Below are 20,000 nucleotides of genomic sequence, written 5' to 3'. Positions count from 1 at the left end.
CCGATAGAATAAGTACTAGGCTTACAAAGAATAAGTCCTGGGGTCGATTTGCTCGACTAAAGGCGGTGCTCCAGCATGGCCGCAGTCAAATGACTGACTGAAACAAGTGAAACAATATATATATATATATATATATATATATATATATATATATATATATATATATATATATATATATAACATTAATAATAATAAGGAAAATTACGAAGTAACAGCAGCATTACCTCTAATTCTTTTTCATATATAAATACAACCTGCAATAGACCTACACATGTTTCTAGTGCATCGGTTATTAGATAAAAATTATTACCGAATAACTTGTTTTGAATATCTAACTGCGAGCAAAGCGGTAAGTATTGGGAGAAATCCCTTACTAATAACCAATATATATAGAGTAATACCTCGCCATCACGCAGTTCACCTATCGTGGTTTGTTATTTAAGCTTACGTTGACTCCTCTGTGGTGTTGTTTTGCACTTATAATAAAATTAATAAATGCAAATTATAAAAATAACAATAAGAAATATACAGTACAGTACTGTTTCTACTTCACGGATTTTCACTTAACGCGGGGTATTTGACACTAACACCACGATAATCGTGGCTCAATGGTTAGGGTGTTGGACTCATAATTGTAAGATTATTGTTTCACTTCCTGGACCGGGTGACACTTTGTGTTCTTGAGCAAAACACTTCATTTAATGTTGCTCCAGTTCACACTGCTGATAAAAGTAAATAACACTGTGACGGAATGGCGTGCTGTCCTGGTAGGGGAATATATTACGCCATGGAACCAGGAAGGCAGCTTTACTTTAAAAGAGACCTTACGAAGTTTCAGTAAAAAAATACAATTGTTCTCATCCAGTCATTTTTTTTGTTTTGTTTTGAGAATATTTTCGAAGGTAAACTAGTCTGTTATTGTTCGTTTCATTAGAATTAAAAATAATTTGTACTCGGAAGCCATTCGTTAAAGATGTACAGAATTAAGGATTTAGTGGATTGGAGTCAGAAAAAATTTAGGGAATTAAAAAAGAAAATTCTGTGGGCTTACCGTCGCAGTGAGTTTTGTTTTCCAGTATGTAGCCTTTGTAACACATACACTCAAAACTACCGGGAGAATTTACACAAATGTGGTTGCAGCCTCCATTGCCGTGAGCACATTCATCGATGTCTGTACAAAGAACAGATAGGGAGACAGTGTTTATACATACATACACACACAAACGCATACACACATATTTGTATATATATATACATATATATATATATATATATATATATATATATATATATATTTCGAGACATACACACTTCACGTCTGGCTGTACAGCCTTTTTGTTTGTTTATTTCACCGTTTCGTTTTCCTGTCTTGTTTTCCGTCCGCCACTACCCTCCACGAAAACAATTTAATCTGTGTTCGTGGGAAGAACCATTTTAACGATGCGTACTGCCTTAATTCTTCGAAACGCCGGAGTTTTAATGGTGGTAGCTGATGAAGGGGATGTTTCTATGTGGCCTGCTTGTTTGTTGCACCTTGTTTACCATTTTTGTCCTTGTTCTTTTGCCACGTCATGTACCCAGTTATGTATCTATATGTACATGTGGATGAACGTATATACATACATGTACATATATATGCATATACTCATATATTGTTTATATATATATATATATATATATATATATATATATATATATATATATATATATATATATATATATATATATGCATATATGGATACAGGACATCTACAACAGTAAAAAATATGAAGTATGAAAACACACGAGTTAAATACAAGACAAGTAACACAAAGAACGACCCTTATATATATATATATAAAACAGATATGTAACTGGAACTTCGAAGTCACTGTCAACATTTTCCAGACATATCTCAAACCCTACGTTACCATAACATACACTCGAGCAGAATCGTTGTGACATAGTATGACTGTGACAGTGCTGATCTTTCGATTACGGGTAGAATCCATCCGAAATATACATCACACAGTTCACGTGTACCTAGCTTTTATCAAGGCTTGGATCAAATCAAGGTGACTGTGTTTTTTGCATTCTACGTATGTATGTATGTATGTATGTATGTAGGTAGGTAGGTAGGTAGGTAGGTAGGTAGGTAGGTTGGTAGGTAAGTAGGTGTGAAGGCTACAGTGGTAAGATCGTCTGTCGGATCCCGTCGGTGCGTTGTCTCCTTAAGCAAGACACTTTATTCCGTGTTGCACCAGTCCATTCAACTGGCAAAACTGAGTATTCCTGTATTCCAAAAGGCTAGCTCTGTCACATTCTGTCACACTGAATCTACCCGATAACTACAGTATGGGTACGTGTATCTGTGGAGTGCTCAGCCGCTTGTATGTTAATTTTACGTCCAGGCTAAGGCATTGAGCTGGCAGAAATGTTAGCACACCGGGCGAAATGCTTAGCGGGCATTTCGTCTGCCGTTACGTTCTGAATTCAAATTCCGCCGAGGTCGACTTTGCCTTTCATCCGTTCGGGATCGATAAGTTAAGTACCTGTTACGCACTGAGGTCGATGTAATCGACTTAATCCCTTTGTCTGTCCTTGTTTGTCCCCGCTATGTTTAGCCCCTTGTGGGCAATAAAGAAATAAGAAACGTTAGTACGCTGGGCGAAGTGCTTGGCGGTATTTCGTCTGTCTTTACGTTCTGAGTTCAAATTCCGCCGAGGTCGACTTTGCCTTTCATCTTTTCGGGATCGATAAATTAAGTACCAGTTGTGTACTGGGATCGACTTAATCGACTGGCCCCCAGAAACTTTGGGCCTTGTTCCCAGAGTGAAAAAGAATATTATATGCAGACTGTTTCGTAGATTGGATCAGCTGGAACCTGCGTCATCGTACCCAACGGAGTGTCACTAATGTGTGTGTGTGTGTGTATGTATGTATATATGTATGTATGTAAGTACGTATGCATGTGTATAAATATGTATATATATATATATATATATATATATATATATATGTATATGTATGTATGTGTATGTATGCATGTGTGTATACGCATGTATGTGTATATATGTATATGTGTATGTACGTATGTATGTATATGTGTATGTTTGTATATATGTATGCATATATGCATGCTTATTTGTGTATGGATATATGCGTGTGTATCTATGCATGTTATATATGCGTGTATGCATGTGTGTTCATGTGCATATATGCATTTATGTATGTGTATGTGTGTGTGTGCGCGTGTGTGCGTGTGTATGTGTGTGTGTGTGTGCGCGCGTGTATGTGTGTGTGTGTGTAAATGTACGTTATATCAGTTGATTATCTTTATCGTTTGCCGTTTCTAGGATTACTGGATTGCGGCCAAGCCGAAGCACCTTTAAGTTACTTTGGTACTTATATCTTTGGTACTTTTTATATCGAATTTCTTTTGCCGAACCACTAAGTTATGATCTAAAAACATGCCAAAACTGTTGGTCAATTTCTGAGAAATAACAAACACAAACACAATGGGTATACACGCGCGCGCACACCCATATAACGTACATTCACACACACACACACACACACACACACACACACATACAGATACATACGTAAATGCATACATACACATACACATACACACGCATATATAAACAATTTGATATAACTTTGTTTGACTCGGGGCTATTTTTGAAGACCCTTGCATAGGGCACTAGGCAGTAGGATTGAAACCAGGACCATGTGGCTGTTAAGCGAATTTGGTAACCGAGTAGCCATGCTTGAGCCTATAAAAAATTGTTGTCCCGTGATATGAATACTAGATAAAGAGACGAACGCTTACCGAAGATCGAACTCAAGACGTCGGTACAGCATCAGCCAAACAATAAGAACAACGACAACTACAGCAGCAAGGGTAGTGCTTACCTTCGCAGTGTGTCCAGTTCATTAATTGGAAGCCCTGCTGACACGTACAAACGTAGCCGCCCACTGTGTTGCGACAGCCGCCACCGCAGTCGTGAACCTCCGTGCATTCGTTGATATCTGAAGAAATAGATTGAAACGTGTCCTGTGAGTTGCAGGTTTGTCATTATTTAACAGCAACGTAATAAAATAGATGTGTTCGATGTGTGTATGTCTATATGTACGGCTATATATATATATATATATATATATTTCTTTCAACACACGTATCCACATCAAGAATCTTGCACACGAAATACACATACAAAATACAAATATATTGCTAGTAGTAAAGATTATTACTAGCAATGCCACGAAAATTAATGGAAATTACCACGTACTCTCACAGGAAAAAGAAAAGTACACTATGAACGATTATTTTATTAATAATCGTTTTTCTCTACGTATTTCATTTAAGTACATATTTTTGATAAGGTTTCTAAACAACCGAAACATGTAAAACAACCGAAACATGTAAAACAAAAACATTTTCTAATGTATTTATATAAAGACATTTTCGTTCTTCTTTTTCATATGTGTGTGTGTGTGTGTGTGCGTGCGCGCGTGCGTGCGTGCGTGTGGCTAGCCACTAAACCATTTTTATTTTCTCTCTTTGTTTATTTTCTGTGTTCCTTTCTGTATGCATATATGTATATGGCAGTCCCCATATTTCATTCCATTTTGGCTAAATCTGATAAGCGCAGGGCTGTATATTAGGTTGAGGAAGAAGTTCGTGGCCCGTTAAAATAATGCTTTTTTAAAAATAAATTTTTGTGGTGTGTGAATTCATTCATTTCATTATTTTAACACGGCGCACGAACTTTTTCCTCAATCTGGAAATTGGATTGTTACCTGCCACTCCGTTGTATCACTACCGTGAAACTGATTGGTAAGGTCGGCCATAATGGATACATAATACTGTACACTTCGGATAATATCCACTCTATTGACAGATATACCAGTGCATTTTTCCTGACTTATGGATTCTTAGACGACTTATACACATACATACATACATACATACATACTTACAATATATACACATACATACCTACCTACATACATACATACACACACACACTTATACGCATACATAATATGTGCATACAATATTAAAAGGAAATTTGTCACACGTGAAACGCCATTGTCCAGAATTGATTGGGAAAGACCTCAACAATAATAACAACAGCAACACTATTCATATACGTACCTCTGCAGTAGATGTTGTCAATTAGACGGTATCCTTGGTTACACTTGCAGTTGTAGCTTCCCGGGATATTGTGGCACATGTGTTCACAGCCACCGTTCATCTCGGCACATTCATTGTTGTCTGTAAATAATATTAATAATAACAGCGTCAGGAATTATAACAACAACAACAACAATAATAACAATAATGATAATTTCTACTATAGACACGAGGCCTGCAATTTTGGGGGAGGGCGCAAGTCGATTATATCGATCTCAAGTGCTCAACTGCTGCTTATTTTATTGGTCCTCCGTTGGTTACGATGACGATGGTTCTAATTGGTCCAATAAACGGAATGACCTGTTCCTGAAATAAACGTGCAAGTGGCTGAGAACTCCACAGACACGCGTACATTCACTATAGTTCTCAAGGAGATTCAGCGTGACACAGAATTTTATGAGACTGACACTTTTGAATAACAGGTTCAGCTCCTTTTTTCAGCTGTATGAACTGGAGCAGCGTGAAATACAATGTCTTGCTCAAGGATACAAAGAGAATCGAACTGACGACCTCACGATTGTGAACCGAGTACACTAACCAGAAAGCACGGAGGCGTTTGAACTCAGAACATAAAGGCGGGCAAAATGACGCTTAACGGCAGCACGTTGTGCATTTGTACAAGGCTCATTATTTCACGTCGCCTCAGTCTACTCGGCTGCATGTAAGCACTAGCTGAATACTGGTGTAGCTCTCTGTTTCTCTCCTTCCAGCTGTCATATCCTGCTTGTGCCACCGGTTCACAGGTGATGGGGCCAAAAAGGTCCAGTACTTGTTACGGTTCAGTGATGTGTACGTCTCAGTGAGCATTGAAAGCTATGTCAATGGAATGCAAGCACCTAGAAGGAGCCGCTCAAACGGGATAAGTCAAAGGGGTGAGGCCACCAAGTGAATGTGGACTACGTTTGTTCCGAGGTAAAAAAAAATGGGTTTACCAAGGGGCCTACGGATCAACTTAGAGAAAGATAAAGTAACGGAAGCATCGATGACAATCCAAAACCTGACAAACCCAGAAAAGGAAAGCATTTCGTGATAGTTCATAAATACCTAACAAAGAGCGAGCAAACTGGTAAACGTTTGGCGTAATCCGTTATTATTTACAAATATATTTATATATATCTGTGTGTGTGTGTGTGTGTGTGTGTGTATAGGGAGAATTTAAAAAACAACAAAAGACGAAGACAGGTGGTGTAGAAAACAAACAGATGTATTAGTATAACGCTCGGGAATTGAAAAAAAGTCTTTAACGTTTCGAGCCTACGCTCTTCCACAGAAAGGAACACAGAAAGAAACAAGGAGAGAAACAAGCAGAGAAAAAAAGTGTGTGTATATATGTATATATATATATATATATATATATATATATATATATATATATATATATATATATATATATATATATATATATATATATATATATAGTTTTAGGGAAAAGAACCAAGGTTCATGAACTCATCGATGAAAATCCATTGTCACATATAGAAAAATTAATAATTTAAACCACAATAAATGAGTATAATATAATACAAAGTAAATATCATAAGATAAAGATAATAAAATGACTACACGTGTTCCAATTTTAATTGAGTTTTTACCTGTAATTTTGGATTTTGTCCCTAATATTATATATATATATATATATATATATATATATATATATATATATATATATATATATATATAGGGGCTAATTCAGTTTCGCACCTCTCCTTGAAAAATGCATTTTTTTGAAAAACTTTTTTCGGATTCTTACGTTTTAGATGTCGGAGATTACGAATATGCAAAAATTATTTTTTTTGAAACCCCCAACACCACCACTTAATATTTAGAACTTTTTCGAAATGTTTTCCCCTTATATTATTCATTTTCATTTTTTTCATTTTATCTAGTTTCAGCTCATGAGCCGTGGCCATGCTGGTGCACCGCCATTTGGTGTTGCTACACAATTTTACTTCACGAATTTTACTTCAGGCATTGACATTAGGTGCATGAGAGAGTTTGATGCAGCTGCTCTCATCTGCACCTCCTGCCGTGAAGTTGGTTCATCTGGGACACCTGTCAGGAAGAGGTCCAGCCTCATCTTGAAGACACCTACATCCACCGCATGCAGGTCTCTCAGGTCCTTCGGAAGGATATTGAAGAGCTGTGGACCTCTGAAGCTCAGGCTATTGCAGTATCTTGTCCTACACCTTGATGGCAAATTTGGAGTCCTTAGCACTATGTAATATATATATATATATATATATATATATATATATACATATGTATATAATTATATTATATATAAGATAATATACAAATGCATACATATGTGTGTGTGCTGCCTTGTGCTCTCGATACCTGAGATGAAGCTGCATGAACTGCCGTCGTGACACGGGGCATTTTAGGGCCACATGAGAATCCATCTTGTCTCAGATATGCGGATAATTGATTTCATTCAGGAAGAGAGACGAACAGACAGACGCAAACCGAGAGAAGAACCAACTCTTGTAAAAGACGGATATTTTACGTATCAACTCGAAAAAGACGAAAAAAGAAAAAAAACAACAGGTTCAATTCAGCGTCATTTTATCTCGCGGTCAAAACTTACCAAGCTGGAACTCTACAATAAAGTAATTTATGCGAGGATTTACCAACTCAGCTAATGGAATGCCTCAATGGTGACGCTCCTGTTCAGTCAATGTTGCATTTCACATACTTCGAAACGAGAACCACAAAGTTGCGAAGCGAAATTTCTTAACGGCACCGCCTTGGTTAGATACACAAGACTATCCTCTAGTCTTTATATTTCTTTTCGTTTCTCTTCGATGATTATTTATTTATTTATTTATTTGTGTGTGGATCATCTCAACCATGAAAAATATTTGAAAAAGAAACCAAAACTAAACAATAATTATGTGAGGAAAATTACTGACTAAAGTCTAATAAAAAAGTTATAAGAATAAAATTCTTTGAACAAATATCTATCTATCTATCTATCTATCTATCTATCTATCTATCTATCTATCTATTTATCTATCTATCTATATCTATCTATCTATCTATCTATCTATCTATCTATCTATCTCGCTATTCCCAAACGAAATCAAAGAATATATACATACATACACACATACATACATTCATACATACATTCATACATACATACATTCATACATGCATACATTCATACATACATACATACATACACACACACACACACACACACACACACACACACACACACACACACACACACACACATATATATATATATATATATATATATATATATATATAGGCGGAAAGGTGACTGTGGTAAGAAGCTTGCTCTCCAGCTGCGGTTCCAGGTTCAATCGCGCTACGTGGTACCTTGAACATGTGCCTTCTAAAGCCCTGGGACAACGAAGGCTTTGTGAATAAATTTCGTAGGCTTAAACTGAAAAAGAAGCCCGTCGTATATATATATATATATATATATATATATATATATATATATATATATATATGTGTGTGTGTGTGTGTGTGTGTGTGTGTGTGTGTGTGTGTGTGTGTGTGTGTGTGTGTGTGTGTGTGTGGTAAGAAGCTTCCTTCCGGGTTCAGTTCCACTGCGCGGCATTTTATGTGGGTGTCTTCTACAATAGCCTCGAGCCGACCAATGCCTTCTGAATAAATTTGGTAGACGGAAACTGAAAGAAGCCCGTCGTGTACGTATATGTGTGTGTGTGTATGTGCGTATGTATGTAAGTGTGTTTCTATATATTTATGTGTATATGTATGTGTTTGTGTGAATATATGTATGTTTGTGTGTACGTCTGTATGTATCTATGTACGCATACATACACTCACACATCACACACATATGTATATATATGCACACATAACTGATCAAAGCATCTTATTACTTTCATGATTTGAACACACACACATACAAAAACACACGCACACACACTCGAAATTTCTACTGATTCAGTGAGACGTGACGGAAAATTATTTCCGTTTAATTAGATTCATTTATAATTAATGCCTCATTATGACGTCAGAGTTGTTGAATTTGATGAACAGACAGGAATGCTTCATTTCTGAATTTTAAATAGATGACCCAAATATTTCATATGTGACCTAGATATCTTATAAATGACAAAAATCACACATACAAAGTATCTTTTAAATTTTTCTTGTTTCAGTCATTTGACTGTGGCCATGCTGGGACCTTGAAGAACTTTTGTCTAATGGATCGATCCCAGTAATTGATTTTTTTTTACATCCTGGCACTTATTCTCTCATTCTCTTTTGTCGAAGCACTCAGTTAAGTGAATGTAAACACAGCAACACTGTCACCGTGTAATTCACGGGATGGAGGGATCAAAGTCAGAAACACACACACACACACACACACGAGTGGTTGTGTGGTAAGTAGCTTGGTTACCAACCACATGGTTCCGGGTTCAGTCCCACTGCGTGGCACCTTGGGCAAGTGTCTTCTACTATAGCCTCGGGCCGACCAAAGCCTTGTGAGTGGATTTGGTAAACGGAAACTGAAAGAAGCCCGTCGTATATATGTAGATATATATATATATATATATATATATATATATATATATATATATATATATATATATATATAACGTGAGAGAGTTAGGGGTTGGGGGTACAACCCACTAAGGGATAGTATCTATCCAGTATACTGCTGCGAGGGTACCCAATTATTGCTACACTAGTGCTATACTAGGTGCAATCAATGGGAGCGGGTAAAAGTGGAGGTTTTACCCAAAATTTGTGTAACAATTAGAAAATGGAGGATAATATGCTGAACCCAACTACTTGCAGACGGTGTATCCGTTGAATTCATTAATTTAATTCATAGCAAAAGTGACAAAAGAGAGGAAGAAAAGAAAAAGAAAGAAAGAACCAAAGCACAGGTGTCCATGGCAGACTATGTTATTTTGCCAACATGGTTTACATATAGAAGTACAAAGTACATAAGGAATTAGAGGATGAACAGAAGTTTAATCTTACAGCTGTTACGGCCTAGTTTTGGCAGGCCCCATTCTATCCGAATATTCCTTTCCGGAGTGATTATCGGATGACATTTTGAAATGGGGTTACATGCCCGAACCTCTAGGCCTCTTCAGAGATTCACAAAGGGTTACATACAGATGTAGAGCAAGAGGTAAAAACAGAGGTGTGGTAGAGACCAGAAGAAAAACAACAGCACAAATAAGATAGAAATTAAAATAAAAATACAATTGAAATCAAAATATAAATAAAAATAAAAATAAAAAATACAAATAAGGGTACAGGAGGAAAAAAATAATAATAGTAGTAAAAAAGAATACATAAATGAAGGTATAGCATGTGGGACATGCAAACATATAGAAAAGATATATGTCAAAAAACCCTTAGAAACACAAGGCACCCAAAAAGCCTACAAACATTATAGATAGATCGCTATAGGCACTCCAATGCACATCTATATGTGTTGGTTCGTGTGCACAGCCTTACTCGGATGTCCCCTTACTCTCATGTGTGCATATACAAGTTTTTATAAGCAAACATTCCACCACATACGTTGTTTGTGGCATCAGCTCTATTAGCCGTATCTAGAAAGCTGGAAGTGTTTTTTAGAAAGGAGGTTTTGTTGAGTGTGTGTGTGTCATTTCAGTATATATTGGAAGGTTCTATGTAGAAGTTCATTTTATACAAGTTATTAATGTTCTAGTAGCAATTAATGTTATATATATATATATATATATGTGTGTGTGTGTATGTGTGTGTGTGTGTGTGTGTGTGTGTGTGTGTGTGTGTGTGTGTGTGTGTGTGTGCTTGTGTGTCTGTATTTGTCTCCCCACCATCGCTTGACAACCGATGCTGGTGTGTTTATGTCCCCGTAACTTAGCGGTTCGACAAAAAGGGACCGATAGAATAAGTACTAGGCTTACAAAGAATAAGTCCTGGGGTCGATTTTCTCGACTAAAGGCGGTGCTCCAGCATGGCCGCAGTCAAATGACTGAAACAAGTAGAAGAGTAAAAAGAGTGTATATTAATAGTAAATGGTAAGACAGCAAAAGAATGAAAGAGACTTCGATATTATGTAAATAGAGGAATTTATCTGTAATATAATATGTGACAATTATTCGGTTGCCATAATAAAACTCCGTGTTTCGGATGTCGAGGCGGAAACCTGCACCGGCATCTCTTCAGTTATCGAAGCAAAACGCCTTCTCCACCTGGTAACGACACACTGTCTGTGCCCGATCAGTATTTGCGAAGGGGAAATCATCGTTCCCATCTCTAGCCTTACCTGATACACACGGACCCGGGTTTCCGAGTAAGTAACCCGTCATCAGCGGGTGGCAATCACCGGCTTGTTTCTCCTTTTTCGAGATCAGTGACGGTTTTTCATCGGAAAAAGCATATAGTATGTTGCGTTCGGAATCACTTCTCATCCCTAGCCGGTGATTGTCACACGCTGATGACGGGTTACTAACCAGAAACCCAAGTCAGTGTGTATCACGTAAGGCTACAGATGGGAACGATGATTTCCCTTTGCAAATACTGATCGAGCACAGACAGTGTGTCGTTATCCAGCTGGAGGAGATGTCTTCCTGGGGCTATAAACTACAGTAGCATTGTCCCATGTGGATCAGCCACATGTAGGTGGCAAATATACTTCACGTTATATATATATATATATATATATATATATATATATATGGGAGAATATACAAAAAATAACAACAGACGAGGACAGGTGGTGTAAATAACAAAAGTATATATTAGTATGACGCTCGGGAATACGGAAAGTCTTTGACGTTTCGAGCTACGCTCTTCAACAGAAAGAATACGGAGACAAGGAGAAAAACACGGAGAAAAAAAATTGAATAGTGTTCAGTCAACGGTCAATCATAATAATATATATATATATATATATATATATTTATATATATACATATATATATATGCATCTTCGTTACTCATTTTATCCACCTAACTTGGAATCTGCACTTCGGAAATGTTATAGAAAGTACCTTTATAAAAAGTACATGCCTAAAGTACCAAGAGCGGATATCTTCAATCGGTTGGGTTGCGTTGTCTGCACACAAGGCGGGAATATCAGGGGCACACACTCCTGCACAGAGTTTTGATATGCAATATTCAATTATTATTCTTTGGGCGTGAGGATTTTACCGACTTAACAAGGTGTCTCAATTTAAGTACCTAATTCAATGGAATCTTCATTATATATACATACATATATATATATATATATACTTGGAAATGGATGAGTGGCGTTCGATCATATAATATAATATATATATATATATATATATATATATATATATATATATATATATATCAAATAATAAACAACACGGATTTCAAAAGTGATTGCAGGACGCACGTTTCATGCTACTTCAATTTATTTAAGTAATGTGAGCATTACCTTAAATGCAATATGAAGAGCAATCTTCAGCTGCACGAAAATGCAGAAAAAAGACATATTATAAATGTGGCAACATATTAAATCCAAGTGGGAGAGAGCATACATAAAATCCAAATGTGAGGAAGAATATATAAGTCCATTTTGACATAGCGGAGTCTATGTCAAGATGGACTTATATATTCTTCCTCACATTTGGATTTAATATGTTGCCACATTTATAATATGTCTTTTTTCTGCATTTTCGTGCAGCTGAAGATTGCTCTTCATATTGCATTTAAGGTAATGCTCACATTACTTAAATAAATTGAAGTAGCATGAAACGTGCGTACTGCAATCACTTTTGAAATCCATGTTGCTTATTATTTGATTTTAATCACCCATCCTTTTGGGATGCGATATTCGGGTGCCTTCGCATAAGTACCATATTCAAGCCTTGAATCTATATATATATATATATATATATATATATATATATATATATATATATATATATATATATATATACATATATACATAAGTACATGTCTGTACATATATGTATGTATTCATGTATATATTCATGTAAATATATATATTGTTGTATTTGGGGATGGTCATGTTTCAACACACTATTTCACATCAAGAATCTTGGAAAACAAATATATAAACGGAATATATATATATATATATTTACACACAGTCCTACACACATACACTCGCACACACACACACACACACACACACACACACGCCCGCACACATACTCATGTGTACGCACACAAAAACCCACATGCTTGACTACACCAACGCACCCACCTACACCCCCACCTCGCCCCATAGTTTCTCATACACGCGCTGGATCAGCACTGACCAGGGGCTAAACACCAACAACTGTAGCTACTAATATTAACTACTATACTATACATTAGATAATGTAGTCCTAGATACACTATGCCTGAATAAAAGATGGGATGGTCACAGTTGGAACGTCTTTGGTCATAGGTCTGTCTGGATAAGGACTGACCTGGGGCTAAACAACAACAACAACTATAGCTATTAATACTAACTCCTATACTATACATTAGATAATGTAGTCCTAGATACACTATGCCTGAATAAAAGATGGGGTGGTCACAGGTGGAACGTCTTTGGTCATAGGTCTGTCTGGATCAGGACTGACCTGGGGCTAAACAACAACAACAATAACAACAACATTAGCAACACAGGTACAAACTCTCACTCAATAATACACACACACACACACAAACCTATGTCCTGTCACCCAAATGTCCGCTGTCCCAGCTGACCACTTACCGATGCACTGTGTTCTGTTTTGTAGACTGTAACCATGGTAACAGTTACACTGATGTCCACCAATGGTGTTGTTGCAGTGATGGTTACATCCTCCGTTCATGTGGTCACATTCATTGATGTCTAAGGAGAATAGAAAGAAAACAAACGAAATAGATTGAGAAACGGAGTGAATACGAATTTATATGAGTATGTTCGTATGAGTGTATGGACGTATACCTGTATATATGTATGTGCATATGTATGTATGTATGTATGCATGTGTATATATGTATTTATGTTATAGGCGGAGGAGTGGCTGAGTGGTAAGTAGCTTGCTTAACAGCCACATGGTTCCGAGCTCAGTCCCACTGCGTAGCAATTAGGCAAGTGTCTTCTACTATAGCCTCGGGCCGACGATAGCCTTCTGAGAAGCCTGTCGTATATATATATATATATATATATATTTTTTTTTTTTTTTTAATATATAGCGTTGACCACTCACGTGGACACTTAATGTGCTAGAAATAGATCACATCTTGTGTCTACTAAGACCTAAATTGTTCTCAAAACGAAATTCAGCGGAATACCAAAGCGTAAGCGGGCAAGACATTTAAAATTACCGAAAAAATCATTATTAAAACAGGAACTAGTTTCGAAATTACCACTCTTACCGAATGTCTGTTTCTCTTCAGCCTGATCGTAATGTAACCATAATCCTCAGAACCCTATACAAAGTTGCCCACTGTCATAGGTGAACGTGTATGTGGTTCTGTTAATTACAGCTTAATGGTAAAATTCAAAAGTCTTCGTTTTGGCGCGCTAATTCCGGGAATATGACTGCCGATATTTACTGCGTCGCATATATCCAGTTTGAGAACTTGGTTATGGTTAATTCAATTAAAACATAGGGTAAAAAAATCATATATTAATATATATATATATATATATGACGAAGCTCAAGGTTGAATAACCAAAAGCCGAAACCTGGTTTGTGGATATCCGTAATTGCATAATATTTTTATTTGTGTTGTTAAATGTTTTAATTCGGTCTGTTTTCCTCGCATACTGTTTTTCTCTGTTATATTGGTGCGCTACGGTGGATTATTTAAGACTTGGCTCTTATTTCTAGCAGGTAGATGGTCATTAAGCATCATTACGATATTTCATAGCTCGATAAAGCTATCATAACTGCGTTCCACCAATGCTACTACTGGTGATATCATCAAATTTTGAATTTATCCACAGATGATATGAACAGTAGTGACATCTAACTTCAAATCTCAGTGTTTGAATATTTCATTTATATATATATATATATATATATATATATATATATATATAGCCTGAACGGGATAAACTATCCCTATTTTGCAAAGAAAAGTGTAGGTGGCTAGCTGTGGACACGAACTCACATCCCCGTCATTACATGTGACGATGCTTTGACCGATTAAGCTAAACTACCCATTACAAATTGCTCTGCAAATTTAAGATATATAAATCTCGCTTTATGAGACGCTCTCATATGTTAAATTCAAATTACGACAAACGTAAATAAACAAACGAAGTTTGCTTTTAGAAGCGCTGAGATGCCTTTTTTGAGAAAGTTAAGCTAGCCACCTACACTTTTCTCTGCAAAATAGGGATAGTTTATCTTGTTCAGGCTATATTATTAGCATTATTCTGCGAGTATTTTAAAAAATCACTTCTTTAACTTTCTAAAAAGACATCCAAACGCTTCTAAAAGCAAACTTCTTTTGTTTATTTACGTTTGTCGTAATTTGAACTTAATATCTATATCTATATATCTATATATATATATATATATATATATATATATATATATATATATATATATATATATATATATATATATATATGCGAGTAAAAATAAATACAAAAAAGGTGGTTTTTTTGTATGACTGTGTATAGAGGAATATATTATTTTGTTTAAAAGAGTTCCAACACTGTCTGTTTTTTATGTTTTATTTATATTCCTGCAGAACCAATGTGGGGTATAGAATATGGAATATACAATATATAATATAATATACAATATATAATATAAAATAAAATAAAATAAAAATGGATGGCCCCATGAAAGAAAGTATTGAATGTAGATGAAATATTGAGTGTTCAATATAAAGGATCAAATATATAAATATAAATATAAATATATAAAGGCGACTCGAGTTTCAGGGCTATTTCCCTTCGTCATGGCCGGTATGACAGACTTTAACAGACTGTATATATATATATATATATATATATAGATAGATAGATAGATAAATAGATAGATAGATAGATACTTTACATATACATATACATATTATATATATTATATATATGTATATGTATGTGTATATATATATATATATATATATATATAAAAATCTTCTTTAACTCTTCTTCCCTCCCACCCCAGCTAGCCAGTCATACTGTCTCTTAAGACAGTAAAACATGCCTTCAATATACACAAGAGAAAAAGGCCAGGTCAGTTCCTTCTCAATTTTATTCGTTTGTCAAAGAATATGTATGAGAATATGTATATGTATTTTTCCATATGTGTATTTTCATACACTGTTTTTAACACTGTTTTTAACAATTTCACCTTAATATCAGAGAATGTGTGACAATCAGTATGTAACACTACAAAGTTCATACAAAGCTTTATACTTTAAATATATTTTATCATCAAAGAATGTATATATGCATTTTAATACTCAGACTGTTTTTTAACATTTTTTATTATTCTCAAAGACTTTTGATAATCTTTTTCTAAAAAAGTGAAACCGGTTAAGTAAATAAATTTTTTTTTTAAATAAGTGCATTTTCAAACCTTCTTTCATATATATTTCCACTCGTACGGTATTCCACAACTTTACTTTATTATATATATATATATATATATATATTATATATTATAAAAATTATAAAAAAATATATACGGAACAGTTTTGTTTCTACTTCGCGGATTTCTCCCTATCCATTAAACTGCATCCACTGGAGAGGTTCTAGTCCTGGAATTCTCTGGAGCATGGACTCACCCCACCAATTACTCCCAGGTGTGCATATATATTGATATGCGTGTGTGTGTGTGTATGTGTGTGTAAGAACAGTACCTCATAGAAATATGTAGAGTCCTAAAAATTGTCATTACTCTGATAATATCGGAGGAAATCCAACGAAATTTCTACTGAATAAAATATACTATATATGCAAGCATTATACAAATTTGGAACACAAAACAAACATTTTCGAAGATATAAACGAAATATTAATTTTCAAACGATACAAAAGTAAGTACACCCTAAAGGGTTATTTGCTATGTTTAATATTTGGTTTGACCGCGCTTGCATTCAGTCACCGCATTAAGTCTTCTCGGCAAAGGGTCGACTAAATTTCCGCGTATAACCGATGGAACCGACTTCCATTCATCCTGAATGATGTCTTTCAATGTTGTTACATTGCGAGATTTTTTTCTTCTCAACCTACTTCTCCAAACAACGAACAGATGTTTTACCGGGTTTAAATCAGGTGTTATGGTAGGCCAAGGTAATAACTTGACCTTTTTATCTGATAAAAACTTAGTAGACATGTTTAGGGTCATTACCATGCTGGGGCAAGGAATGTCTTCCTTGCTTCCTGGTGCTTTTCAACATTGTTTTCGGTAATATTTCACAATAAAGCCTTCAATCTATTGTTCTCTCAATAAATGTGACTCCCCAAAAGAATAATGCATACCCAAAGAATAACACTTCCACCGCCGTGTTTAACGGTAAGCACGGTACATTTGTCGCTATTATCTTCACCTGGTCGTCGCCATACTCGTTCAATACCATCTGAACAAAACAAGTTTATTTTAGTCTCGTCAGAAAAAAGAATTTTATTCCAAAACAAGTTCCCCTTACTCACATATAAGGCCATGCTGGAAAGCAAAATGTCTGTTTCTATGTATGTACACATATATACATACATCTATATATATATATATATATATATAGATATGCAGGGCAGGGAATCATCAATTAGTAATAAAATTAATAATTAACAATTTCTGCCGGGTAGCTCAGTATGAAAAAAACCTTCTTCGGTAAATAATTTATAATCATAAATATATAGGGATTGACAGTAACCTGCTTCTCCAACATACTGAGAATTCAGAAATAGCAGTCAAAGAACTACTGATTTCAAAACTACAAATTATTACTCCAGATTGATAGCGATATTTTTGATACACACAGAACAAAAAACAATAGAGAAGAGTAAAAAACACTTGCCTTTTAGTTAATTTAGTACAATTGTTTCACAGTTAAGAGTACATAATACTCTATTCTGATCTTCAGCTAAATATTCTAATAAATTTGTTAATGTCTAAATAACTCACGTTAATTTTGACCATGTGAACATCAATACCACGTGAAGAAGACGTTAAGAAATTTATCGGCCAGTAAATTCAAAACTTCTTGCCCTAATGAATTTCAATTCAGCGTGTATCAGAAATAGTTCCGTTTAGGAAAGAGACTCGTACGAATTCCTGCGGTATAACCATCTACCCTGGAGTTATTGTTAAAATATAGATATGCAGGGCAGGGAATCATCAATTAGTAATAAAATTTTTTTACTCTTCTCTATTGTTTTTTGTTCTGTGTGTATCAAAAATATCGCTATCAATCTGGAGTAATAATTTGTAGTTTTGAAATCAGTAGTTCTTTGACTGCTATTTCTGAATTCTCAGTATGTTGGAGAAGCAGGTTACTGTCAATCCCTATATATTTATGATTATATATATATATATATATATATAAGCCCGTCGTATATATGTATATATATATATATATATGTGTGTGTTTGAGTGTCTGTGTTTGTTCCCCCCCCCCAACATCGCTTGACAACCGATGCTGGTGTGTTTACGTCCCCGTAACCTAGCGGTTCAGCAAAAAGAACCGACAGAATAAGTACTAGGCTTACAAAGAATAAGTCCTGGGGTCGATTTGTTCGACTAAAGGCGGTGCTCCAGCATGGCCGCAGTCAAATGACTGAAACAAATAAAAGAGTAAAAGATATATATATATATATATATATATATATATATATATATATATATGTACATATATAGCGCGTGACAAAGTAGTTAGGCTGTTGCACTCCGGATCACTAGACTGTTGGTTCGGTTCCCTGACTGGGCGGTGCTTTGTGTTCTTGACACTTCATTTCACATTGTTCCAGTCTTCCTTCGATCAGGGGGTAAGTTGGCCTGCTCGCCTAACCACCGGGGTGGCCTCATTCGATGGCTAAAACAATGCAAAAAAAACGCATCGTAATCAGCGATGTATGGCAACATCTAATAGCCTGGTCGGTCACGTGATAGTATATACATATATGCATATAATTGGCGTGTCTGTGTATGTGTGCGCGCGTGTGTATATGCGTGTGTGTTTGCGCGTGTGTGTGTGCGCGTGTGTGTTTGCGTGTGTGTGTGCGCGCGCATGTGCTTGTATGTTTGTATACATGAAAATAGAAAGAAAAACAATTTTATGTCCTCACCTAGGCATAGTATTTTATCTGTGAGCTTGAACCCCTGATGGCAGGCACAGTAGAAGCTCCCTGGGGTGTTGAAACACATCTCCTCACAACCCCCGTTCTTCAAATCGCATTCATTTATATCTGAAAATATAGAAAGGAAAACAAATACCTTTTATAGTGTTCTACTACTACCGCCGCCGCTGCCGCCACTACCACCACCACTACCACAACCACCACCACCACCACCACCACTACTACTACAACTACCGCCACCTGCTCCACCACCACCACTACTATCACTACTCTTGCTGCTACTGCCGTTGTAAAACCTCTGCATGTTTACATATCCTGATAAAAATATGTATGTGTGCATAAACACGTGGGTATATATGTACGCGAGTAGAGACGTAATGGCCCAGTGGTTAGGGCAGTGGACTCGCGGTCATAGGATCGCGGTTTCGATTCCCAGACCGGGCGTTGTGAGTGTTTATTGAGCGAAAACACCTAAAGCTCCACGAGGCTCCGGCAGGTGATGGTGGCGAACCCTGCTGTACTCTTTCCCCACAACTTTCTCTTTCTCTCTCTTCCTGTTTCTGTTGT

General features: G+C 36.0%; 1 protein-coding gene across 1 annotated transcript in view; it reads right to left on the bottom strand.

Annotated features, from left to right (window-relative positions):
• LOC149130307 (uncharacterized) overlaps nucleotides 1-20,000 on the bottom strand; it is a 48,815-nt gene that overhangs the window by 8,982 nt on the left and 19,833 nt on the right. Inside the window, exons 6-10 of the mRNA XM_089345455.1 lie at nucleotides 19,422-19,541; nucleotides 13,899-14,018; nucleotides 5,144-5,263; nucleotides 3,898-4,014; nucleotides 1,052-1,171 (exon numbers count right to left, since the gene is read on the bottom strand). Of these exons, the coding sequence (XP_089201581.1) occupies nucleotides 1,052-1,171; nucleotides 3,898-4,014; nucleotides 5,144-5,263; nucleotides 13,899-14,018; nucleotides 19,422-19,541 (597 nt within the window). The remainder of the gene's footprint in view (nucleotides 1-1,051; nucleotides 1,172-3,897; nucleotides 4,015-5,143; nucleotides 5,264-13,898; nucleotides 14,019-19,421; nucleotides 19,542-20,000) is intronic.

This window comes from Octopus bimaculoides, chromosome 29 (genome assembly GCF_046866305.1).
Source record: "Octopus bimaculoides isolate indiv1 chromosome 29, ASM4686630v1, whole genome shotgun sequence".
Taxonomy (NCBI): Eukaryota; Metazoa; Mollusca; class Cephalopoda; order Octopoda; family Octopodidae; genus Octopus; species Octopus bimaculoides.
The sequence above is the reverse complement of the archived record's forward strand: the minus strand, read 5'-3'. Positions and strand labels throughout refer to the sequence as shown.